The 27,661-nt window shown below is 33.8% G+C and overlaps 1 protein-coding gene across 1 annotated transcript; it reads right to left on the bottom strand.

Moving 5' to 3' along the window:
- Nucleotides 1-1,510: 1,510 nt before the first annotated feature.
- Nucleotides 1,511-25,935, bottom strand: LOC119634113. The gene is made up of 5 exons (XM_038028058.1): nucleotides 25,791-25,935; nucleotides 10,940-11,148; nucleotides 7,122-7,257; nucleotides 5,404-5,669; nucleotides 1,511-3,099 (listed from the first exon to the last, which is right to left on the bottom strand). Exons 1-5 carry the CDS (start codon nucleotides 25,834-25,836, stop codon nucleotides 2,638-2,640), a joined length of 1,119 nt encoding a protein of 372 aa, XP_037883986.1. The 5' UTR covers nucleotides 25,837-25,935; the 3' UTR covers nucleotides 1,511-2,637.
- Between the last annotated feature and the right edge of the window lie 1,726 nt (nucleotides 25,936-27,661).

Below are 27,661 nucleotides of genomic sequence, written 5' to 3'. Positions count from 1 at the left end.
TTCCAACATCGCCTGTATGACAACTTTAAGTTCCAGCAATAAATCATGGCTCAATCGCTTGAGAAATCCATGTTTATTAGAATACATGTACTCGGCGCAAATGGAAAATTGCTTGCTCTTCACATTTGATAACAAAAAAGTTCCTTTTGACTTCAACGGTAAAAGTTGGCGATGTACTAGTTGTGTCTTTTGGTTTGACTCGCAACTCGCAGACGTATCTATCAAATATATATAATTCATTGGCATGAAATACGTTTGCTCATGAACAAATTCTGAGTTGATTCAATGTTTTCCGTCTTTGTGTCTGTCTACCTGCGTGATTTTTGTTTAAGAATGAAAGAATTTTGGAAAGGAGGGCTAACCTCTCACAAGCGCACAATAAGCAAAGAGCTTTAATTTGCAATTTTTTATATTAGGATATTAATCTGAAATTTTGTAAAAAAAAAATAGTTGCTATAGTTCTACTAACGCGGCATATGACTGTAACTTATAGCAATAACCGTTGGAATTGCGGTATAAACATATCTTAGAATAAACGAAGAGAGCTGTGCAAGAATTGTGTCGACCTAAATACCTATACCTTGCAATTATAGTGGATAGTGATGAGTGATGGGTGATGGTTATCGAAGGTTAGCCCTAATGCGAACACTTAAAATAACATTTTTCCCTTTAATAAAATAACATTTATTTTACACTAAAACGGTTAATAAGTAAAGTTTTTAAAAGAAACTTTCTTTCTTAGCTAAGACTTAAGTTATTAACATTTTAATATGGAATTTTTTTAATTAATAATCAAAGTTTTACTTACAGACATTCATACATATACATTCTTAAATTTTTTTAAATTTGTTTTAATACACTTTTGATTTTTCTTTTTTAACATCTTTTACACAAATTTCGCTTTTGGTTTTGTTTATTTATTTTTCCTTAATTAATATAACGTTACATAAACACTTTTGCCGATAAAGTGAAATTCACGATATGTTTTTATTTTATAATAAATTTACAAAAGGATTCATTCTTTTATTAAAATACTTAGTAAATAAATAAATGAAAGTTTAAAAATAGCATGGCAGTCGTGTCATGTACACTTACATACCCGATCAATTACTGCGTAAAACAATTCGTCATAAAAATATTTTGTGTCGATATGTAGTTATAGACATATGTAATAGCCAGAAGGACTGAAGGGATGGATCCACCTATTATTACACCGATCGATTTAGCATCACTTTCTAAGGTTGTCTATCCTGTTTTCTTGGGCTCAACCTATACGTCGCATTTTTTGAGATATTTCGACGTACACCAGTATACTGACCTGTTCATCTCCAAGGGCGAATCTTATTAAAATGATTCGGATCGGATTAGTTTTTCCGGTACTTCTCATACAATGCCTTAGTTTAAGAAAAGTCGTTATATAAATAATCATAAGATGGTGTAGGGTGGTTTATAATAGCCGTACCTCGCTATATTGTTTTCACTTTTTTTATATTACATAGTGAGTGGCAAGTTTTTAAACTCATCACTCCAACCTTATAAGCAAAATCTGTGGAGTATTCGTTTATAGACGTGTCCACTAGTTAAGAGTTCGTTTTAGACAAACTTGAAATAATATTTGCACTAAGCTGTACTCTTTAGCGGCTTTTAGAGCTATCTAAAAAGTTATGTCTTTATAAGGATGGGAGCGCTGTTTGAACTGGCGATCAGTTGTCGATTGAAACCGTTGTTAATCATAAGAAATAACTTCCAGAATACTATGGATGTAATAACATATATCAGTTCAATGGTATTAACGTAAAGTCATTCTTGACATAATGCGTTCGAGTTTGGGGCCAATCGCATTAGTTGTTATTAATAGCCATATAATTCATAACATATCAGACCTACCTGGCTTCGACCATTCACATTTTCTCTCCGGCTATCGTAACAATGACCAAAGGATGCGTTCTTCATTACTGATCACGATTTAGAAACACTTGCTTTGAATAAAAAAGGAAAGAATCACGCCTTCATGTAAGTCGTTTTCTTAGCACTTATTGAACGACTTATTAAAAGTTCCTCAAAAATGATGTTATGTCGTTGTCGCTGCTGCCTATGGCTTCAAGATAGTACGAAAAAATTATTCGCAGGCAAAGTAACACCATTTCTTACAAAGATCGGTGAGTAATTATATTGATATCTGATAGAAATTTTTTAAGTTTTTCAGTTGTTTATAAACCTTTATGGACGGATCAGACACAAGATGGTAGTAAGCTCATTACATGAGTACGTGAGTCCTAGAAGCATATCTTAAGTTATACGACCAAAAAGAAAAATGCGGAAACGGATGGATAGAGAAAGGATTTGTGTTCACAATCTAACCTCCGCTCCTCATAGGAGTTTCTTCGGTTGTTACAAACCTAATGGTAAAATGATAGAAAAAGTATGAAAAGTGTATTTTTGTCTTAAGAAAATTAATGTACTAACGCTTGAAAATAATCTCAACTCTGGATTTTGTAGAAGTTAAGCAAAAAGTAAACGTAAATGCAAGGAAAACAATTGTAGACAACCATATCTTTAGGAAACTGTATTGATGTTAAAATATAAACTTACGCGCTTGCAACTTGAAGACTGTTTTACTGTCTAATAAACGTCTTGTCAGGAGAGCAACGTTTCCAAAGCTTTCTCATTGAATTCTATTTGATGCTTATCCTCTGCAATGGTATGAATTTCCTGACTTAGACTACTATGGATTTGCTCATAGCGGCGACATATAAATAATTTTTGACTCTGTAAAATTTTTCTCACCAACTTGACACAGTTTAGTTTCAAGCTAAGCAAATGGTCCAAATAATTATATGTTGTTATTAAAGTAGTGCACAGTAGGATAATTAAATTTGATGATTTAATTGAAAATTTGGAGTTTGTTGTACTGGCTGCCTTTTGTTGAATGAAATACGATAGAATTTTGGTTACAGAATTTTCCTTTAATGATATATCTTGCACTGGATCAGCCCGGGTATTGTTAGCATATAAAGTCGCACGTGATTCCAACGTAGGACCACCTTGTACTGATTCCTCATTGCTACGCCAATAAAATGTCGACAAGGAAGCAACGCACTGAAAATGAAAATGAAAATGAAAATATAAACGGAAATGAAAAAAATGATATTCAAAAGTTTGTTAGGTGTATTTTACTACAACTACCCCCAACACACATTCAAAAAAAATGTTTTCTCTCAAGTTACAATTGTAAGCAAAACCGTTCAATAGAAAGCATGTACCTACGGAGTGTTAAAGTGGCTCCTTATTTATGAAGATCGTGTTGGAAGAATCCGTTAACAGAACACAACAAAAATCAAGAAGTCTTTGCCAACTTTTAACCCCAACCAATTGCTTCAATTGCTACTGCTTCACATCTCTTTTCCTTTCTTTAGCTCAAGAATTTAATTCTCTAGCCTAAATAATATAAATATGTCATTATGCTTATAACCAACTACATATGTAGATTACAAGTTTGTTCTTCCGTTTGTAACATCCAAAGAAGCCTATCAGAGACCATATAAAGTGGAGACACTACTACTTTCCGTTTCAAAGCGGAAAAGCAAAGCGGAAAAGCAAATACTGCTTCTTTGGCACAAAATCCGACATTTTCGGTATTACAAAAAATATTTCTGTGTTGGTATTCCGACTACTTATTGTTAACAGATGCTATAACAAAAACATAACTGCATACATGTATATCTGTTGCACGTGCCATTTGCGTCCCCCATGTGTGAAAGCCAATTACTTTGCTGCGCACTTATTATAACATAAATAATTGTCGATGACGAACTACGAAAATATACGAAATTATGAATTTATTATTATATGCATTATACGACGTATGTGGAAGCAGCTGCTCTGTGGTGTAGTAAGTGCTTGTATGTATTTTCTCCAAGTACATCTACGCCGCTACGAGACTAATCATGAAAAGCGCAAATTTGCTTTTTCGACATTCTTTTCGTTGATTTGTTTCCATTGCTTGCCATGCAAGAAAAGAAGTGCTTTTTGTAGCGTGTTGTGAGCGGCGATGAAAAAGGAATGCATTACGACAATCCCATGCGCAAAAAGGCATGTGTTAGTGCAGGAGAGCCATGCACATCCACACCGAGGCGAAATATTTACGACCATAACGTTTTGCTGTACATATGGTGGGATCAGCAGGGTGTAGGTTATTACCAGCAGCTAAACCGGAATAATGCAGATATCTGCCGACGTGAATTAACCAAATTGAACGATTTGTTGTTGCAAAAAAGGTCAAGACTAGCGGTTAAGAAACGAAAAATCTTCCTCTTGCTTGATAATGCTCGGTCACATATTGAAAGAGTTGTCAAGGAAAACGAACCAATATCGTTCTTTCGAAGATATGACCATGTTCTTTCGACATGGTATCGCCATATTGCCACCAAGATGGGAAAAAGGTTGTAGACAAGGATGCAAAATATTTTGATTAATATATAATAGATTGCACAAATTTTTCTTAATAAATAAATGCCTTTCTCAAGTCGAAAAATGATCAAACTATATGCAAGCGCCCAATATGTTTCTATATACCCATTACAGAAGGGAGAAATCCAATTGGAATCGATTTAAGCACGACCCTCTGTCTGTAAATTTCTTTGTCTGCGCGTTGCCGTTTGTAAACGTTGTTATTGGAAATTCTTGCAGACTGCTAGGTGTTGAAAATGGACCAAGTAAAATGAAAACTCTTCTGCTTTGGAGGAACCAAGCATGACAAACTTCTGGAGCCTGATGAAACGCTCGCATCGGAACGATATCAAGCTTAGTTAAACTAAGTAACACGTTTGAGGATTAACGATCACTTACGGACAGAGGAACTCGTCATGTTATTCTGCTTGATGATGAACACATGTGCGCCGGCAAAACTAGCCCAATGAATGAAAAGAATTCTGCCAAGTTATGAACGTGTTTTCCATATTCTTCATTGCAGAGAAACATGGCCCGCCATTAAACTCTTTACACTACTTCGCTTAATGCAATTATTAACACAATTATCAAAATAAGTTCATATATGGGAAATAGTCCAAAGAGTGGTCTTTCCAAAGCAGTTTCAATAGAGCTCGTCCTATATCAAATTTCAATCCAAATCCCAAAAATTACGACCTATAGGCCTAAGACCAGAACACAAGTCCGAAAGACGGACAAACAGGGATCGTTCGATGAATATAATAAAAAATGTATCTATCTCAACCTCTTCTGGACGTTGCATACATTCACAAAAACGTAATATACCCTTGTACCATAAGTGATGTAGGGAATAAAAACTTTCTGAAATATTTCCAACGGTTTTCCCCATAAGTTTTAAAGCTCGCTTCACTTCCGAAATGTATGTTAACAATTTCGTTGCCGAAAAACACTCACCTTAAGCTTCATATCGCCGTTACGAAAATGATGTCGTGCAACACGAAATTGCAAACCCAAGACAGAGGTTTCGAAGTCATCTCGACCGGAAATGATAGTTTTATATTTACGCAATGCCTGAGGTTCTGCGGCTTGACCATTTACAAACCATGATAGTTGTACCGGCGGTTTGGAACGCCCTGATGTGCAATTTACATGGACCCAGTCACCGATTTGGTAACGAAGACGACCGCCAGTGATCTTTGGCGGGCCCTGATCGGGTAAAGCTGAAAAAAGACATAAGTGATATTATTGAAAAAGCAAAGGAATAGAAATACGAGAACTTGCAACTAAATATTTCTGATATTTTTACTGCACCGATTTGCACCGATTTAAGAAAAACTCAGTTTTTAAAAAAATTAAAATATTACAACAAATTGTCGTTGCTTTGCGAAATGCGAAAAATTCAGTTCACGCCTTTTGAATTCGCATGATTGTCACAGAAAAGCCATAACAATATTTACTGCTAGACAAACGAGCGTAAACAAATGGAAAAAATAAATTTTATAAAAACCAGAAAAGCATTTAAAGCAATAACTTAAACAATCCCATAAAATGTCAGAGGCTGGAAAACAGTGTGAAATGTTGTTTGTCCTTAGCGCGTGCATAAGGTGCCGCAGAAAAAAGCAATTTATAAAACACGAAATATTTATGTTTTCTCTTTTGTAATACGCTGTAGAATTAATAAAAAAAAGAAAAAAAAGGAAAAACGGAACACAAGAATGAATTACAAATTCTATGATTCGAATTTTTTTGTGCTCGTACGAGCCAAATTCATTAGATTTGTTATCCAATTTATAATATGAAGGCAGTAGTACCGCAATGGTATGTACATGCAGGAAGTAAGTCATTCTGAATCTATTCTTTGCTTCGCTTACGACAATTAAGAATTTCATCAGCTGTACTATTTTATAATGGAGATAATTTTTTACACCCAATACCGCTTGTGGTATGTTAAGAGGTATGTTAAGTTAATGCGGATGCATGCAACACCCACCGGGACTTGAGATAGATCTAATTGTTATTGCACCGATCGCTTTAGTATCACTTTCTGAATCGAGTCAAGCTTGTGTGTCCGTCTGTCCATCTATCCACTTTTCTTGTCTAATCGATAGGCTGGCAATTTTCAGAAAATTTGGACTAAATTTGGAAGTCTAACGTATTTTGGTACAAGGATGAACGCTATTGAAAACGGTTCGGATCGGACATCCTTTTCGATCACATCACCTATAACGCCTTACATGGAATAGTCACTAAATAAATCACTGACCGCGGCCTGCTATAGTCCTTTTATCCGTTTTTTTTTTTTTTCAAATTTGCATTGCTTTGCAGTTCATATAAATATATCAAAGCAACTGCTTTGCCGCTATAAGCTGGAGTACTCTTTCTCTGTCCGACAATAAGCCACAGACTACTGCAAATATTTGTTATAATATTTTTTGCGCAAATTTTTTATTAACTTATCTCGAATACAATAAATTTTATTTAAATTTTTTGTTTTCACGTACAACAAAGCATTTATCTTTGACATCATATTATGATTTGCTTGTTCTATCGGAAAAACGATTGTTATATATAAAGAGTGGCGTATAATTTTTTTCAATTGCATTTAATGTAAAAATAAAAAAAAAGTTAAAAAAATTTGAATAAATCAATTAGATCGTAAATTTTACACTTACCTACTACCACCATATCTCCATATTGGGTTATGGTTTGAAAGTAGGGTGCCTCTCCAGATATTTCACAGCGAAATCGTCCGGATGTTTGTAAATTAACTTCTCGTAATATTATAACGGCATCATTGGAGCTATGAACCTACTGAGTTAGTAAACGAATAAAAAGGACAAAAATACAGAAGGAGAAGAAGAACGGGAAGGGAAAGAGAGAAATTTGAGAAATGTACTTGACACAGTGCTTAAGCGATATTGTGCTTAAAGTATGAGATATTTAATCAACATTCTTGACACTGTTGTGATGTGTGTGTATTCCTCTTTATATGTATGCATAAATAAACCCATCAACTTTATACTGCAAGAACTAACTCAGGTGGGGTTCCAGGAATTAATTTTGACTAATTTTGCAACATGTAAAAATGTCGCGTGGCAACTATCTTTTATAATTTCAATGGCATAGAACTGAAAAATACACCTCGCACCTGTTTTTCTGTCTACGAGTACACATACATACGTTCGATTTTATATATTATTATTATTAATTTCGCAAGAGAAATAAATTATAAGACTAAAGTCTTAAAAGCACTAGCATCTAAGGCTAGCGGCTTTTATTAAAAACTCTACCCCACTTGAGTTTCGAACTCACGATCATTGATTTGCTAGTCGAGATTCCTCGCCGTCGGCTACTCAGGCGGATCGAGTTTATATAAATTTCGGTATTCCAAAGAAAACGCTCTAATATCAATTTTATTAGAAAACAGAGTTGTTAAGACCCGCAAACATAGTTCTTCATGGGTATATAAACCCTAAACTTTAAATAATAAACGGTAAATAGTACTGGAAAAGGTAAAATGTCTCCCTACGGTAACTAGCAAACTGAATCGTAATAGTATTGCAAACAATATAATTTTTTGTGGAAATATTGGTTACAGCGATTAAATATAAAGCTTCCAGCTACACTATGAGCACAAACTTACAATACGAATAACTTAAAACGAAAATAGTTCGCGTTACCTTATGCCAATGGCAATGGAGTTTCCTCCTCTATATAATATGAACTAAAAGTTAGAACATATTTAAATGCACTAATACCAAGACTTGTATTCAACAACATGCACCGCATTCCCTTTTAGATAGTATGGTTTTTATACGGGTTTTAAATGCATTCCAAATGCATGCTAATGCTGGCCATCGTAGATATTGACAACAATAATGTTGTATTTATGCTAAATTTTCAGTTTCTATGCACTGCTCATGAGCGAAAATTTCCATAGTTAGAGAGCATTAACGTTTCAATAAAAATAAAAATTAAGAACACTTGAGAATATGAAGAATTCAGCAGGGATTTCCAAATTGGTTAATTAGCACTTGTAGCTCACATTTCGAGAACAAATACAAAAAGTATATAGAATACATTCTCTCGACTTGTGCTTATTTTTGGAAAGTGATTTAAACGTTTTCAATGTTCTATGAATTCTGCATTGAATTTATGAGATTTTCTTCTCTGTAGTTTTTGCATTTATACCATTCAAGAACACATTGATCAGATCTGGCCGCATTCATATGTACCATGAATTTCCTTTTTCGCAAAAAGGCACCATAAGAATATACTAAACTTATTCAACATTCGCGACTCATATATAAATGTATATTGCTCTACGAAATCCACAAATAAAACAGGCCGACAATATCTGCAAGATTGTCTTGCATTCACAAGCTTGAAAGTGTAGACAGCAATATACGGGAAGAGGTGTCATATGTATCCAACTTAAAGCATTATAAGCGACCAAAACTGATATATATCTATATATCCTATGCAACTGCGTCTAATACAATTCTTCATATGCTTTCATTACGAAATACTAAAAACTGAATCCTTTCGCCATGTCCACAGGAGTAACCGGGTAGGTAAGAAGACCGACTACCTAGAATGTTCGCGGATTCTCCAATCTCATATTGGGCACACAACCCATGAGGGACGAATTATGAATCGACTCACGTCGAAGTAAGGAATGGGATGAATTGTCCGCAAAAATACATTTTTCGATGCGGTGATTAGTAAAGCAGAGCATGAGTCAATGAATCCTTGAATAAATTTTTTTAATAAAACGGTTATTTTTTTAAATGAATGCCGACAAGAAGGACAGGGACTGCCCTTATAAATAGGAAAATTAGTCTTGTACGGCCTTTGATTCGGAGACTGAGTTGACTAATGCTGACCACGTTTGCTAAAGTAAATTTTTATCAGAGCAATACTCTGAGCCGATGTTCATCATAAGATAGCTTGTTTTGCTTTTTACAAAATTTATAATGCGGATCTAAACATGAGTCCATTCAATAGGAACTTTCCGCATTCATTTATTATGCCACACGCCTACACACACAAAACAATCTTTTCTTATATTTTCTATGTTTTTTTAATCTAGAAGTATTTAAAAGTGCTAATTATGTTTAAAGGCGACTTTTTCACCGTATGCTGTTATAGATGAACTTATTACGATCCGTCCGCTCTATTTCATTTTCAATGGGATTCCTCCATGTTAATCTATTGAATTTGATTAGCATATCTGAAAAAATTACGTCCTGTAGATGGAACAAAACAATACATGGGTAGACCGCACAGAGCGACAGATGGACGGATAGGATGGAATCAACTCAGAATATAATTCTAAATCGATTCGTGAAGAAAAGACTAAATCTGATTCACGTACCTCTGAGTGATGCCGGCTAATGTGCATTATATCCTCATCATAAGGGAATTTTTTTTATGACCTGCAATCAGCAAAAAAGGGCATTGCGTCATAGTTAACAAGCAATGCAATGCTTCGTGAGCTTGTCTGTCGTCTAATATACAACAACACTTTGTAGTAAATTGAATATATTACTTGTTTTTATGGAAACACGTGTTTCATTAAAGACGGGAGGTTTATAGATCATTTTCACGGGGTTTTTATTATTAATTTTATCCATCTTATGATTTTAACTTACAAAATTTATGTAAGGAAAGTTTCTTCACTTTTATGAGAAAGCCATTAATAATGAATTTTACCAATGCTTTAATTACATATTTTTTAAACATTCTTTTCTCCTTCAAGATCAAGTTTTTTTTTATAAATTAAAAAGGTCGCTAAAAATCCCTAGAGGCAAGGAAACAAACCTAAAGCCAATTTCCGCTTATTTTAATCTGCAAACAATCATGAAAATCCTAAGCAAACACTTGCAGCAATAAAAAGAACATGTTTTACTTGAAAAGATAAATGAGAAAATAGTTGAGTTAGTAAAACACTTTGCATATAATGAGAACGGCAAATACATAGACTTGTTGTAATGCTTTTAGCCTGTCTATCTAATACAAAACACAACACTAGATAACAGAGCAATAGGTATGAAAAGGTTGTTCTGCTTCAACGTGAAGGGCATCTTGAAATATTTTTTCCTTTTTGTTTCTTTTTTTTTTGCACGTAGTATAACAAGTGAAAGAGAAACAAGAGAAAATTTACGGCACTTAACCGCCAACTGGTGGATAAATATTAATGGACGCCTTGGATAAGAGAAGAAAGAAGGCAAAAAAAAATTTAAATTTCGAAAGCAGCCGCACCACATTAGTGCGAATAATTTCATACTTTAAAAACGAAAGAAACAAAAATATTTCTATAAAGATGAAGCTTGCATATGTTTGCCATTGTATCACCTGATCCACAACACTCGGCTAAATTTCTTGCAGAACAACATAGTCGGGAAGAAATTTTTCCAACTTTTACTGCCATTGTTTTTTATTTTCAATTTTTACTACACGTAATATAATAGATCTTGATAGTACTTACATCGACAGTAATACCTGGTAAGTGAAATGTTTGCGCTGGTGGTATATCTTTGGGTACATATCGATAGAATTCATTACCATCTTTGTACCATTTAACTGAATACAGGGCCTCACCGTCCAAGTCGTAAAGGCACTCCAACTGCGCCATTGAGTCTTTAACCACATAACTCGGTATCCGTACTTCGATCAAACGCAGGCTAACGGTATAATCTATAAAGAAAGATGTGCAAAATAAATCCGATGTAAAGCTGATAAGTTTAACTATAACTTTTTGAATTAATGCACGGACTAAAGTTCAATTTCATAATCGGCAAAATGAAATGGATTTCGAATATATTAGAATCTTAAGTGATTTCCAATATTATATTTGTATCATTATTTTTCTATCCGCATGAGTAGACGAGTGGGTAAGAATCGCGTCTACCAAGTTTGATTTTAGTTTGATAGATATAGTCATTCAACGGGTGCAGGCACCACACTTACCGTTTAGACGCCACTGTCTTATTTCCCTTTCTCTTTCCTCACTTCTTTCTGAGCATGAGCGCGCTACCGACGACATCGGCTAAGTGAATGATCATATTTCGACACAAAACTTAATTGTTTAGATGCAAGTTTGCTTTATCACATGAGAGTAAGTTGAAAGAAGAAAACTAACGTAACATCCATATATTTGAAAGTATTAACGAACAGAGAAGGTAGGAGACAGGGCTACTGCACAGCAGTACTGACAGAAGAACGTCGAAGTGCGAATGCGCGCTAAGACAACGAAAACGTCCCAAAGCTTGTCATTGTTGATGAGCTAAACCCTTTGACGAAGATACACGAGTTTGTGATGTTAATTATGATTAGTTAGGTACGTCATCGGCAATGATCACTATTGAGAATATGTTTAATGGACGTCCGCTAAGGAGATTAACTTATATTTTATGCTAGGCTGTACAATGTCGTCCAAATTTTTACAAAGAACCCTAAGTAGATTAAACGTTCCATTTGTAGATCTACAAAATTTTTCCAAACAAAAGTTCCCTGGTGGACCAAGACGAATACTACTGGTCATTTCGTTTAACAAGAACTTTTCTAAGAAGCAGATAAAATAATCCCACGTTTGTGCATATATGGTCTTTTTTGAATGTATTGTTTTTGAAATTCTCTCGAAAAGCGTTAACTAAGACCAGACCTAGTTTTATTTGAAAAGAGTTCTAAGAGTATTTCAAAATTTGTAGCATCAGATAGCATATTAGCATTAATCAAACCAATCTCCACTTATATAAAATACTACATTATTCGTACCAGGTACGATGTTTTCACTGCCTGGAAATGTAACGCTAGGCTTGTAGACAGAAGATTTGGGCATTCCTGCGTTTTCTGGTAAGATCTATCCTACCATAGATTTTCCAACAATCAAAAAGAAAGTATTGATAAGACACCAGACATGATGCTTTGCAACCCTAATCCTCACTTTTCTAGTCCGCAGACTTCCCTGGTAATCTGGCTATAGAGTGTGCATCTTCCCGTTTCAGCTTTTTATATGTTCTAAGAAATATACGATATAAATAATATACAATAAAGCAGCCTTCCTCGGTTAAGGGTGATCATAAATTTGATCAAAATCGACATAAGTGACATTTAAAATTGACATAAATATTAATATACATTGACCGTCCAATATTAAAAAAATCAAACGTATTGCCAAAACCTGCTTTTTTGGTTATTGCTTCGACTCCACTTGAATCATCAACACTCCTACTTATTCTCTATTTATTTCATAAAGTGAAGACTTTAGAGTATAGAGGCAAATTATTTCTTATTGTTAGCATTACTGTGGTTCTGATTATCGTGGCAAGTCACGTTCATCATTTATGACTAATTTGTTCTTATTACTGAGTTGGGATTTTCTTTATTCCATAACATTAACAAGAAAAACACTATTGTGGGATATTTATCATTTATGACTTTTTGTTCTTATTACACTAACAAGTAAAAACACTAATAAGTACCCCACACCACTTCGCTTAATGCAGTTAGCCTTATAGAGACTTTTTAAATAAGTCGTTATATAAGTCGAAATGGGTCGAAAATGTGCTGCGATCCGAACCATTTTTAATAGAAGTTGTCCTTGGTCCAAAGATAAACATAAATTTACCGATTTAAGACAAGAAAACAGGAACGACAGACTGACAGACAAGCTTAGATCGATTCAAAAATTGATTCTGAATCGCTCGGCATAATAAAAGGTGGGTCAATCTCACGTCCTCCTAAATGTTGGATATATCCGCATAAAATTAATATATCTATGAACAACAAGTGTTGTAAAGTATAAAAATGTCAAGTTGTTACCAGTTAAGGGCAGAAATCATTCTATTTCATTAAATAGTTAATCTGAACTTCAGTCATTCACTTGTTTCTTACGCTAACATTAAATCCATTTTGTTTTACAAACGCTATTATTTTGTGCTTTGTGGTAGATATGATCTCAGAAATTCTACGATTATTACAGGTTTGGTTAACGATGCAGATGAGCGTTGTGTCAAGAGGACCATAAAACCGCTTCATCTATATAGTTGACGTAAATCACTTGTACATACGCTTATCCACCGCATATACGTAATTAAATAACACGAACAGTAATGTTTGTAATTTCATCTCATTTATTTACCATGAGCAGACAATATAATAAGGCTTTATTGAGCGTAAAATAAAATAATTAAATTTCATATAAAAACTATAAAAGTACGCCCAAACCAAGACTATATAGATAAAATAATTGGGTATAAATTCCCAAAACATAACTGCGCAACTGTCGCAAACAGTAGCGAGCAGAAGAGCACTCGAACAAAAGGTCAGGCAGAACAATAGGAAAAATTGAATTAAATCTAAAGCGAAACAAGGATAATAGCAAGTAACTGTCCAAAGGTATCCTTATTACTATAAACAGAAAATATACATATTTTATATGTAAGATCTTATCGTTGAGTCCCAGCTTAATTATTATAATTTTGCATTAAAAAGAGCTAAAAAGACATAAACGTTTTTTTGTTTGCCTCCTAATATGTACAATGATACGGGTCCCGTGCGATAAAATATATAAATGCTAACGGCGTTGCAAATGCGTGAGCTGAACACATTAATTTAATAATACATTTTTGAGTTGACTTTCGCATTATCCAACATTACAGTAGAATAGAATAATTTTTGATAACTTGGAGCACTTACGTCCAGCAAATGTAATAAAGCGGGTCGTCCTTTTTTCATTGCACTCTTCATTTAACTATAGCAACGAAAAAGACAGTGGTTCTAAATCAACTTTGCTACTGTGCCGTAGAATTTTAATGACGGTACTGATGCCATTTACAGCATAAGCTACCATTTTGATCTGTTTAAGTGGGTGGTCTACATAACGTCTCGAAAAATCGATCCAATCCGAGCCATTTTCACTAGTGTTCGTCCTTGAATGTTTAATCATCAAAATATCTCAAAATATGCGATCTGTAGGTTGAACACACGAAACCGTAGCAGACAGAAGGACAGACCGACCAACAAGCTTAGCTTGATTAGTGTAATAAAAATTGAATCTATTTAAAGCTCTTCTGGGTGCCGTATACATCCGCATAAACTTAATATCCTTTATAACAGAAGTGATGTGAAGTTACGCATACATTCGCACAAACTTAATATTCCTTGCACAACAACTGATGTAAGGTACAATAACCGTTATCAGCACTCAAAACCTTAAAGAAAAATTTTAGATAAAAAATTTAACTATTAACTGTTTTGCTTTCACATTCAACTTTGTTCGATCCTAACGTCCACCATCTTAAAATAAATGTATTTCATCCTTGAGTCATCATCTCTTGAATCCAGTCTCTGACTGTTCAATAAGAATACATTTTATTAATCATTTATGAATTGTTTTTGTTGTTTTCAAAAAATTTTACCCTATAACGCGCCCTATAACTAACTTAAAGGCCTGCAGTGATTGAGTACATGATATATATAAAAAACTGTCTGCAATTTGTAAGTGTGACAAAGGGTAAGGATATCCGTAGTGCTTCCATTATTCATCATCATTGAGAGAATGGAAAACATCATTCAATCAATAGTCAAATTGATTGAATTAAAAAAAAAAACTGCTTTGAAATTGTGTCACAAGAATCGTTTAGTTTAGACTCAGTTTTTATTCTTATTTTGAGAATTTAAGTAACATATAGGTAGACATATATGCTGCCTTTTTCGGTGTGGCAACCAAGCCAAGGCAAGACGATAAAGCAGTTGATTTTACTCGTTAGCGTATGGGTTTTGAATTTGTGCTTTGATTAAATATATCGCTACCAAAACCAAACGAAGTGTTGTTTCCTATACGATAATCAACAATAATGTCATTTTCCTTTACATATATAATACATATTTGGGCTTAATTGTTTTTTTCTTTTGTATAAGCGAAGCGAAATACTTTTGTGTATACTCAGGTATTCTTATTCTTATATATGCATTTTTTCTTCTGTGTCTCTTTTTTTCGTTAATGCTTTTCAACAAAATGAATTATGAAAATTACGTTGTGACTTATATTACTCTTTATATAAAAGTATATACATTTTATGAGTGAAATAATCAGCGATTTTTTGGTGGACTTTCTTTTCCAATGTGGATATGTTTGCTTTTGTGTTTCAAAAAAAAGAAAGAAAGAGTTTCAGATTTCACTTGCAACATCTACCTGCTTCAGATGTAAGGGCAAAGGCAAATTACTGAATGAATTCGAAGTGTTCAACTGATCGCAGAACGGGAAAAAGTACACCAAGTTCGGTCAAGTGTGAAAATTGTGCATAATGGTTTCGGCGATTTCATTGGGGTGGTGGGATCGTGAGTTTTTGTCAAAACGTTGCACAGTCAATAAGGAATATAACCTTGAAATTATGCGACCTTTGCGTGGAGGAATACGATAGATACGACCGGAGTTGTGGAACAACCGGTCGTGGATATTACATCGCAATAATGGGTCAGCCCACACTTCATCTCGTTTCCTCCCCTCAGCCACCGCATTCACCGGACTTGGACCCCTGCGATTTTTTCCTGTTTCCAAAACTGAAAAGACCCGCGAAAGAAGATAAAGACCGCGTCGCTGGAACACCTCAAGGCCCGTATATCTGGAATGGTTTGAAGATAGCAAATCGCGCTGTTGAACAAATGCAAAATTGGCTTAGAGGCAAGATTTGCTTTGAAGGAATAAATAAATATTTTTTAAGAAAAATAAAAAGTCCAGTTCTTTTGAACACACCTCGTACATATAAACCTCGCACTTCATGTGGTCTTTCATGCGTTTTTCAATTTATTACAAAAGCAAGGCCTTACAAGAATGCAATACGAGCACTTCGAACATCATCTAATCAAGGAAAAACCCAAGAATACAACGAATTAAAATATTTGGCTAAAGTAACGGGTACTGTAGTATCACTTGAAATTAACAGAAACAGCAGATTAGTAAATGAAAAGAAATAAATTTATAAAAAGAATGAATAATAAAAGTAAAAAGTTGAGAAGAAGTGGCTAAATATTGTCGATCGTGAGAAATGTTACAAATTTAGTGATACGTAGGTATTAAGTAAACTTAACAGGTAACAACTAAGCGTAATGACTAGTAAAAATAGTAAAGTAATGAGATAAAAAAAAACCAAAATAAAGAAAGAAATGCTATCTCGAAAGCACAAACATACTCAACTGAAATATTGCAAATCCAAGAAACAAAGTAATGAAGAAGCAGTTGAGAGACCCGCTGTAGTATATATACATACATGTGAAAAGGCAGACGAAACTCCAGTTTTTAATTAAACTTGTTCGCTAATATTCGGGGCTTAACAGTCTAAAAGTTTGTTAATGATTCACTTATTATTTTTATATCCCAGTGCGGTACCTTTTTCCAGGTATTTCTTTCATTTTGCAAAAAAAACAAAAAAAATAATGTTTTGCTTATATTCTTAAAACTACAAACTACACCTTTTTATCTAGTTTTTCTTTTAATACGATTTCTTGCAATTATTGTTGCCAACGTTGCTGGCAACCATCTTCTTACTTAGGAAAGATTTAATTAGCAAAAAAAAAAAAGGCGTCTTTTATTTCATTGCAGATAAATATCAATAGATTATCCAGGTTACGGACAATAATTAATTAATTTCTGTTTCTTTTCACTTTTCTTCCACTTTATCAGTGTTTTCGCACTATCTACTACTCTTAATAAAAACGTTTACATTTTATTGAACATGCAAGGAAAACATCCTTATTGTGACACCTTGTACAATGGTTGTTTACTGTCTCTTCTCAAGATTGCCTTGTCTTCTCATACACAAGCAAGTTATTCCTTGTAGTGACACTTTATGTAATGTTTCGCTATCCCTGACTTTTCTTAAAACAGACACGATAATGTTGCTTCTGGTGTTTTAGTGAGCTGCTGGCTGTTACCTCTAACATGACTTGACATAAACATACACTGAACGGGTGACAATTTTTCCTTTGCACTGCACCACCTCCATCATCATCATCATCATCATCATCATCATCATTATCATCTCGTTTATAACTCCGGGAAATATGCATCAGAGAATCAGTTAGTAATATGGCAAGACTTACTTTAACAGCATACTTCTCATCATTTAGGCATTCGTAGATTCATTTTTTTGTACACTTGCTGTTGTATTAAAATTTAAAAATGCTAAAATAAATATTTTCGTTTTTAACTCTCAAAATCGAGAATGACTGTTAGTGCTGTAGTGCTTTTCTTAAACTAGTGTCAAACTATTAATCATTCAAAGTGACATTTTGTGTACAAATAGACATCCAGCATACTAACATTGTCTGCATTGAGTGAGTTTGCGAATGCCTACTACACCAACGAAATTGTATCGAGCGAAATGAGAGGATTTTTTCAAAATATATTTTTGCAGGGCATTCAACATTTCTAATCAGTTTAAGTTATTACAATTTCTTTGTTGCCAATGAATGCTTCATTGAAAACAATGCTGATTACCTCTCTATTATATAACAATAGGAAAAATAGAGCATGTGTTTCATAAAAAAAAAAAATAGTTGAGGTTAAAAAAATCACTATTACAAAAGGAGTAATCAATTCTATATAGTTAATATCGTTTGAAAAATCGTCGCTGATATATGCTATGATCAAATGTGAGTTTTGCGCCTAAAATATAATAGAACAACATATGTCTTCTGAAACATTACGTTAGACTCGTATCCGGTATCCGAGATGCGGATACAATGCACAAATTTTTTTTTCGCTATCAAAATATTTTCGCTTTCCTCTTTTATATGCAACTGAGCGACACAGCTTTCAAAAAAAAAAAAAATTCACAATGTTGGTTGGGCTGACAAGCATATATTTTTTTTGCTTACACTGCACAAATACTTTCATGGTTGTTTTAAGTTCTGACTTTTGTCATTGGTTAGATGTTTAACTTCAGTGGTTTTAGTGAAGGCTGCTTTTGTTATTTTTAACGCAGTTGAAGCATCCAATTGTGTATTGATTAAACCTTGCTTTGCGATAACAGTTACCATTTTGTGTGCAAATTTGAGCATTAGAAAGCCGTTTTTCAAATATGCGTGTGTTAAGTTGAGCAAAAACACTAACGTTTTATTTACTCAAAGCGCTTGAAAAATTGCATAAATTTAAGTCTATCCGTCATATCATTCAAATCTGACCCCTAACGACTACTATTTGCTTGCAAAGGGTAATCCAAGCAAAAAGACTTCCATCAAATGCTAAAGTCATTGCCAAAATAGAAGCTTACTGTGAGAGTTTTGACAAACCGTTCTATGAAACAGATATCGATTCCTTAGGGAGGAATTAACTTTGCTTAAACTCGGAAATTATTGACTAATGTGTCATCATTCATGTACTTGCAAAAACTACTGTTTCACTCGCAACAATACTCTATTTTTGATACCCGTAACCGACCATCAGATCCTCCCAAAGAATCAAATTCTGCCTTTTATCCGCCTGCCCGTCTCGGTAATTGCTGCTGTAGGCATTCTCCCATTTCGAAAAATGAAGACATCGCCTATAGGTTTGCAAAAGATTTTGAAAATGAGGCAAACCGGTCAAAGGACCCGCAATTGGTTAAAACTTCACAAGCGATAATTTGAATTATTTCATTTTTACGCTGACAATTGCAAACAACTCTGTTCAGCTTAAATCATGAATTTACCCAAATGGATGAAAAGTAAGGAGACAAAAAAATTGAAGATTATATGCAATAATTTTTTATTCACATAAACAAATCAAAAAACTGGCAAAGTTTCCCTTTCATTACTTAAACATGTACTCACTTAGTGAATATTCGGTAGATGCCAACGCATTTATCTGTTGTTTTGTCTTTGATTTACCGTTCGTCTCGTACACTGTCTTACTTTATTTTTGTAACGTCGCCTCTTTTTTTTCAACTTTTACATGAGTATCAAAATCGGATGTAATTTACATTTAAAAAGCATTTTCTCCAATTAAAATGGGAACATGTTTCTGTAGCACTCAGTTTCATCATGTCGCATACAAACACGTAATCACTTGTATGTAGAATGCGCGGAATATGCCAACCAGAATGGAATTTTTGAGTACACAACGTGACGGTGACTTTGTAACGAAACGGTAAAAAGTTTGAGTTAAATATTCAGCGGATGGTTGAATGAATAAATGTCAGTAGGTTAGCACAGAATTTTTTCATGATTATTTTCCAGGACGCTAGCAAATAAGTTGAACAGAAAAAAGAAGAAAACAAGAAAATGTTCGATTGAGACCGAATCTTTCACACTCGCCATCTCTATCTTAATACAACAATTGAAAACAATATAGTGGACCGCAGGCTCCTATTAAATGCCCTACATCACTTCATTTACTATAGTCATTCATATATAACGCCCATTCAAAATAAAACTGAAAGTTACTTGAAAATGTGGTCCGATCTGAACTATTTTCAATAACGTCTGTCCTTGGATCTCAAAAATTGCGATCTGTATATTCAAAAAAAGATAATAAGACAGACGGACAGAGACGCTTCGATTAATTTTCGCTATTTGGCTAAACGTGGTCGATTTTGTCTACTTTTGTATAGATTAAGGCGATGTTTAGGATAAATTTGAAGAAACGAGACGGAAAACCTACATGTTTTCCTTTGTAGAAAAAAAATGCATTCTCAATATATAGCGTGCTGCTGGCGGGACCTTCGGCCAATTTCATCTATTTTTAATACTAACGGTTAAAGTGGTTAAACTGCAATTATTTTTGCTCAATTTGAAGCCAATGAAATAACTGATGCGATCGAGAGTATGTTTATTACAGACCACCACCAAACGGACGGACGGAACGGATCGACTTAAAGTTTAGTACTGATCAAAAATGTAAATACTTAAAAAGGTTTTAAAGCTTGTTTCTTCCTACGTGCTGCAAATGTTTTGACAAAACGAATATATTTGTATTCTTGTGTTATGGATCCAAAACAAGCAACATGAAATATGACGCGAAATCAACGAAATGGAAAATAACTGAGCACTAGGAGTGAGCAAGAGCATACACATATAAGATATTCTGGATATGCCTTCGTGGCTGGTAAAAATTACATTCGCATTACTGCAGGTACATTGCTTCAGGAAAGACTTGCATCAAATATTTGTTTACATCCCGTTGTTAACAACTTGCGTTATGGAGTCAATATGTTGATGCACTCAACATTTACCTCACATATACACGTCTTTATATATAGATACGATACAATTTATAAGAACGTAGGTAAAAAATAACTGCATTTAAAGTACGCTTTGACAATGTACGCTTCTCGAAATACTAAAGGCCAAGCTTTCTTGAAAATTGACAGATCTCTTATTAGTAGATATCATCTTATCATGATGATTTTCTTTATTTAAATCGTGAAAATATACTAGAATAGAGCGAAAGAAGACGATTGCGATGGGGAGCATAATAGAAACTTGATTTTCAAAATATATCCGCAGATCCGTATTCAAATGCATTGGATAACTTGACATGTATATAGAATAACTGACAAACCTTGAACGTTCTCCTCTTCATTGTTGATACGACTGCCTTCAAATTTTAACTATGCCGTTCGGTGTACAATTTTTTGGTTACCATCGTGACACTTTTTTTAATAGATAACATTTTGCAATTTCGCGTGAATTTTTAAAAAGAAAATTCAATTCGAACCCGTCCTTTTTGTGTACTACAGCGTTTGTATTACAAGAATATATTACGTTTCTGCGCAATACCTAGAAGGATTCGAGTTAGATACACCTCTGTCTGTCTGTCCGTCCATCCGTCCGTTCCATTTTTTTGTGTGCAACCTAATTGCCACAATTTTTGAGATATATTTTGATGAAATTTGATACGCTCACTGGGTTTTTTAACCCAAAGCCGATCGCTACCGAACATATTTCGAATCGGATCGCTTTTTCTACCACTCCCCATATAACAACTTATTATTGAATATTATTATTGAATATTATTTCAATAATTGTGTTAAGTGACCGGTGAATCGTTATTGTATTTTCATTTATTTAAAGTAATTCTTCAAAAAAAATTCCACGAACCTTACTATTCTGAGCTTTCTAAAGTACACAAAACTTTTTAAAAATAACACATTCCAGTTGTTTATGTATTAATGGCTGAATGAATTGGAAACATGGAAACATGCAAAATTTCAACCGTACGCTTAACAAACCGACTTTTAATGTCGTACGCAACAGTTTTGCTGCATTGTTGCATCTATGTAAAAATAAATGTCGAACAACGAGCTGATGTTAAATTTCATTTTAAACTTTGTGAAAGTTTTTCTGCAACGTATCCCTTATGTTTACAAATGTTTATCCCGTAGTAGAGTACATCGAGTGGTACAAGCGCTTTAACGATGGTCATAAAGACGTAGATTATGAGTAATTGAACACTATTCGCTACGAAATTACATTTTAACAGTTAAAGCTGCAATAACGATTACAATATAAAGAACGTAATTAATAAAGGACATCTCATTAAAACCAATATTAAATTATATAGAGGTGGCTTAAGGGCATATGGTTACTACTTTGACGATTAATCATTTAACATCATGATTTCATGAGAATCGGAGCAATGATCAAATAAATAGTATTTATCGTTAAATAATTGACACAGTTGAATGAACACATTAAACAATTGCGAATTCGTCCTATGATGCCGTATTTTTATACATATTATATATATATATACATATATATATATATGCCGATAGTTTGTACTTGGACGTTGGAAGTCAACTGTTTGTTGTGACCTTGGAACGGAAATATTTAAGAATGAACGTAGTACGAAACGTTTTGCAATTCCGTAAGCCTTAGGCGAGTAATATAAAATGGTAAGACTAAAGAAGGATTCCTTATGGAAAATGGTAAGTATAAGTAAGCAGCCTGCTTAACGAGGAAATTGACGAAAAGTCCCGGGAAATATGTCAGTTTGGAGAATTAGAAAGTATATTAAGACGAAGTCTGTCAATCGTGATATGTTCTCTAAAGCCATAAAGGTGCAAAAGATTTGCTTAAGACGAAGACAGTGCATTCGTGATAAGCGAAGCAGGAAGTCGATGACATGTGAGTGAGTTCAACAGAGTGAAGCACTGTACAAGAATAAAATTCTAGTTCGTTCTATAATTTGTAACTAATTTCCTACAAATAGTTCTCCTACACTTCTAACTAAATTTTAACGTTTCGTTACGCCAAGAAAGACTAAAAAAAAGAAAAAAATTAAATCTTTATTATCTATAATTTTCAATGGGCGCGGCTGAATTTTGTTTATTTTTAGAATAAAAGTAGAAAATTTTATGATGTATGTGTTGTACACTATGAGTAACAGGCAAAAACCCGGTAAGGTATTCACAGTTCACATACATATACATGTGTGTTTTGTAATCGTGTCGCTTGACCAATTTGAGTCATTTTCAAATTCTTTTGCAAATTTTTCGGCGATATCGTGCTTTTTACGAGCGAGAAATTGTTTACCACAAATACTACATAGTCAGGAAGATAGATTGAAGGACAGACGAATGGACGGATATGCTTAGGTGTATTGGTTGCTCGCTTCTGCGCGCAACGCTATTAAAAAAATCACATTTTTTTACACGATAATATTAAGTAGGCGTGGTTAATTTTTCTCACTTTTGCACAAAAAGCATTTCTCAAAGCATACAGTATACGCTCAAATTTTTGTAGGTTTATCTGCTATAGTTTATTACTTTTGCAATAGGAAGTTGTTACTAGTTTACGTAATACTGTAGACGTGCCTGTGATTGACTTCGTGCCATATTTGAAGCCGATAACTTCATTTATGCGGCCAATAGATTATTTACAACAGACATTACAAAGATGGACAGACGGACATACTTAAATCGATTCAGAAATTGATGCTGATCAAGAACATGTATAGTTTGTGGCATTTCGGAAATTTCCTTCTGGGCGGGGCATTCGCCTTTCAGTGATGAGTACAAAAAGAACGGAAATGCATTTGATAGATAAGCAGACGTCCGTAATAAAAGCTCTTCAAATCGGCAAATTCTATAGTAAGATACTATCCCCGAAACACGAAATGCGAAATACTCTAAACATTTATGAAAATAAATCTAAAATATATCGCACATGTAAATGTTCCATTAAATTTGGGTAACGCTATCCTACATAAATTTACCTAAATACTAATCGATTTTTGTAACAAATTAAATTCCAAAACTGTTTCAACCAAATATATATTTACAATATTTTACCGGCCACGCAACCTGGCGTCTGGCGAAACAATTAACAACAATTTGCAGACCATTTCACAACTGGAAAGGGATTAGCGTAAAAATGTCAAAGTCAGTCGAGTCATGTGCCGCTTCTTTGCCAAGTAGACATCGACGATATCATAGAAAAGTTTCACTGTCAGGTATACATAATCGGAAGAAAAGTAAAACAACAGCTAACGAGAAATATCGACGCTACTACTAATCGACATTATTTCTGAAAGAATGCCAAGCTTCTTCCATAAGCATATCCAATTCGATAAACGCAAAATTTCAAGATTTTTAAAAATCCAACTTCTTTGCACACAAAATCCTCTGGACCCCTTCCCCTTGTATGCAGTGCAAGTGATATGAAAAATGTATAAACTCCATTGCTAAGAAAATATGTTTTGTACCCTGCACCATTGGTTACATAGAAATAAATTAAGTGCGGATGTATGCAACATCCAAATACACTTGAGGTAGACTCAATTTTTATTTGATTTAAACTTGTCTGTCCGTCTTATTGTTTTGTGTGCAGCTTACAGCAACTTGCAAGTTTTGTGACATTTTAATGAATTTTGGTGCCAATCGCGAACGCTATCGAAAATGGTACAGATTGGACCACTTTCCCGATCGCATCTCATATAAGGACTTATTTTGAAAAGCCGTTATTTACATGACTATACGATTGCGTAGGGTATTTAATAGTGAACCGGCTTAAAATATAATATTCTGTTTTCATTTTTCATTCTATCGATTATTTGTTATAATTTCAAAAGAAATTAGTAGATTAATACGTCACAGTTTCGCTAACTATCTACCAAATGTTTTATTCATGTTGCATTCGCTTGGCGCTCAATTATTTGTAATTCTAGTTTTTTCAACTATTTAATATTATTGCTGCTGTTTATTTATTTAACAATATTATTTACTATGAAAACACCAGAAAAGCCTGTTTGTCATTTGCCGCAACGTGAATGAGAAAGTAAAAGGTGTATAGCTGAGGTAATTAGAAATTAATAAATATCTCATCTGTTCCGCACATATTAAATTGAAAATCATGTAGCTTTGTGCGGACGTGCACTCTAATTTAATTTCTAACGTACTATCCTTAATGTGAAATGTGGACATGGCTTTCAAAATTTCAAACGATTAAATTTTCAGCACTTAATAGAAAAAAAAAAACAAAACATTTTCATAAATGAATTATAGTCCTTTCCGTTTTTCTCTCTATCTCTCTCTCTCTCTCTCTCTTTCTCAGTCTCTTTCCCTCTCTCTTTTGGCAAATCGTTATTGTATAGATTTAGAGGAAAGCTTTCAAATATTTGACAAAAGTATTTTAGAAACAATTTCCATTCCAACGCTACCACTAACGTGCAATTAAATTCAGATAGCAGAGCCAACATCAAAACAAAACATTATTCAATTTTAAAATAAAATTTGTTTTAAACGTTGCACTCTCTCTCAATGTAGCTCTGCATGATAAGCGAAAGTAACTCACTCAGCTTTAAACAAATACTAGCAAGATCTGACTACAGCGCCTTTATTACTAGTCCGAACGAAGGTAACCAAGAATAGAAAGAATTTTAAAATTTCTTGAATAAGAAAAGGTACAGTGCAATGTTACTGTGACTTTTAATATATATCATGATTTTACATACCTTACGGAGACTATGTGCCACGTTGTACGAAAGTCGTGTAAAGTGGCGCAATTACATTATTTCAAAACCCGACTATTCAATGAAACTTTATTTTTTCTTTTTTCTTTTATATAATTACTCAGGTGATGATAGCTACTATAGATGTAACAGGATGACGCTTAGAAAGAAGTAAGAAAAAAAGAAGAGAGATGAGCAGAGAGATGATAAAAGGGATTCCCTTGGGGTTAAATTACACAAACAACAATTATAAATTAGCTGCTCATTGTCCAGGGCTTAGGGACGGACATGAATTAAGGCTGCGTAATATAAGCAAAAAACCGAAAAAGCCCAAATACACCTTTTACTAGAACTATATTATCTTGTGTTGCCTCAATTAAATCAATCTCTTTCCAAAACTTACCAAGCAGGCTTAGCAGACTTGTTATTAGTAGATCCAAGAGTATCATTTTGTTGAATATTAAACTTAGTCGTAATGGAAAGGAACAAAAAAATTCCAAGTTATTTAAATTGTCAGCTTAGAGTCTAATTAGCATCCAATTACTTTGGAAAATATCTGAAAAGAAAATAAAAACAAAATTTTTTAAATTTATTTTAAATTTAAATTAAAATTTAAAAATTTAATTTAGAAATTCCTTTGTTTTTATTTATTTTCGCAAAAATTATGTTGTTATTAGGTAGCCTAGAAATGTCTTGCAAGTTCTTCCGACACCGCGTTAAAATAGTGTTATTCGCAGGTAATTAGACAGATAATTAGGGTTAAAGATATATACAGTTTTGTAGCAGGTGAGAAGTAAATAAAATGTGGAAGATCAAAGTGAGCATATAAGACACATTTTACAATGCTTTATATCAATATCTCTATACTGTGATTACCAAGCGACATCCACATACTCGTAACTGTGTACCAAACGGATGCCCTATAAGTAGGCCTATACACAGGTAGAAATGTTTGAGCTGCGTCTTTTTATGGCGGCACTGTTGACAACGCCATTGATATATATATATATATATATATATATGTATTTATTTATTTATTTATTTTTAAACAAAGGCATATGAACACCGGAAAAGTTGATATATATTTATATATTAATTGATATAAGGTTGATATATACTTTATATATATTTATATATATAAAGGATCCTATATTAAGTCAAACAAGTAACGCAGCGAACAATTTATGTACACTTCCAATGTTTATACCTATACATAGACACATGTATTTATATATTATATGTATATGTATACATACATCAATATTATCTTTGTTTAAAATAGAAAACCGCCCATAATTTTATCTTTCCGTCAGACAATACCGTTAAACGATTGCTGGTTGCTAACGGCAACAAACAACGAAATTCAAAATTTTCCCTTACTTTGAAAGTTGCAAGGGTAGCGTCACTAAAACATATGTAACTTGTAAATGAATGTTTGTCAGGAAATTTTGAGGCAAGCAGTTTGAAGGCTGGTACTATCCAGAAATCGTCAACAGCTTTACCATATATGTGCCAGACAGGAGACTTATTGAGTGATGTGTCAATATATAATACAAAACATGCAGTGTATGATATAAAAAAAAATAGTACACAGTTTAGTTTTCATTCAAGCTGACCGAAAGCAGAAAAGATGGACGGACAGATGAGCTTGTGTAAGTCGTTTAAGAGTCTTGGGTGGAACCATGCATTGCATCTCACGACATTTCTGACGGATTTGGGTGGTGTTTCGTAATGAACTGCTGACTAACTCCAATTTTTCTTTTGTTTGCAATTCATTCATCTCTTTAAAACTTGTGCATACTACTAAGTAAGACGAACATCTTCTACTTGCACTACTGGCCTTCTAAATGCTTTAGTGAGATTTGAAATTCCTCAGTGGAAATGAAACACTTTCGAATGTTACACATTGCACACAACGTATAAAAAAATTGAAACCCTATAACGTTTGTTGGTGTTGTTGTTATGCTTCTTTAATTTATCCTTTCTTAAAAGGAAAAGAGCGCAGACTATCATACATTCAAGTTACATTATTTTCCATCTTAAGCATGCTTCTTCTTTATTTTCCTTTCACATCCATGCCAATTAATTTCGTTGTAAATAAAATACGCCTTGTTGCTGATAAATATAAGTATGAGCGAATCTGTGAGTTCTTACATTTCTCTACTATCCTTCGTCTCTCGCAATGCGAACATAAACCGAAGTATCGATGGTGAGACAAATGGATTTATTTGATTTTAAAAGCAAAATGAAGATAAGCAAGCAAACATTGAAAAT

This window comes from Glossina fuscipes, unplaced genomic scaffold (genome assembly GCF_014805625.2).
Source record: "Glossina fuscipes isolate IAEA_lab_2018 unplaced genomic scaffold, Yale_Gfus_2 2, whole genome shotgun sequence".
Classification (NCBI taxonomy): Eukaryota; Metazoa; Arthropoda; class Insecta; order Diptera; family Glossinidae; genus Glossina; species Glossina fuscipes.
Note: the sequence above shows the minus strand (reverse complement) of the source record. Positions and strands in the feature narration are given on the sequence as shown.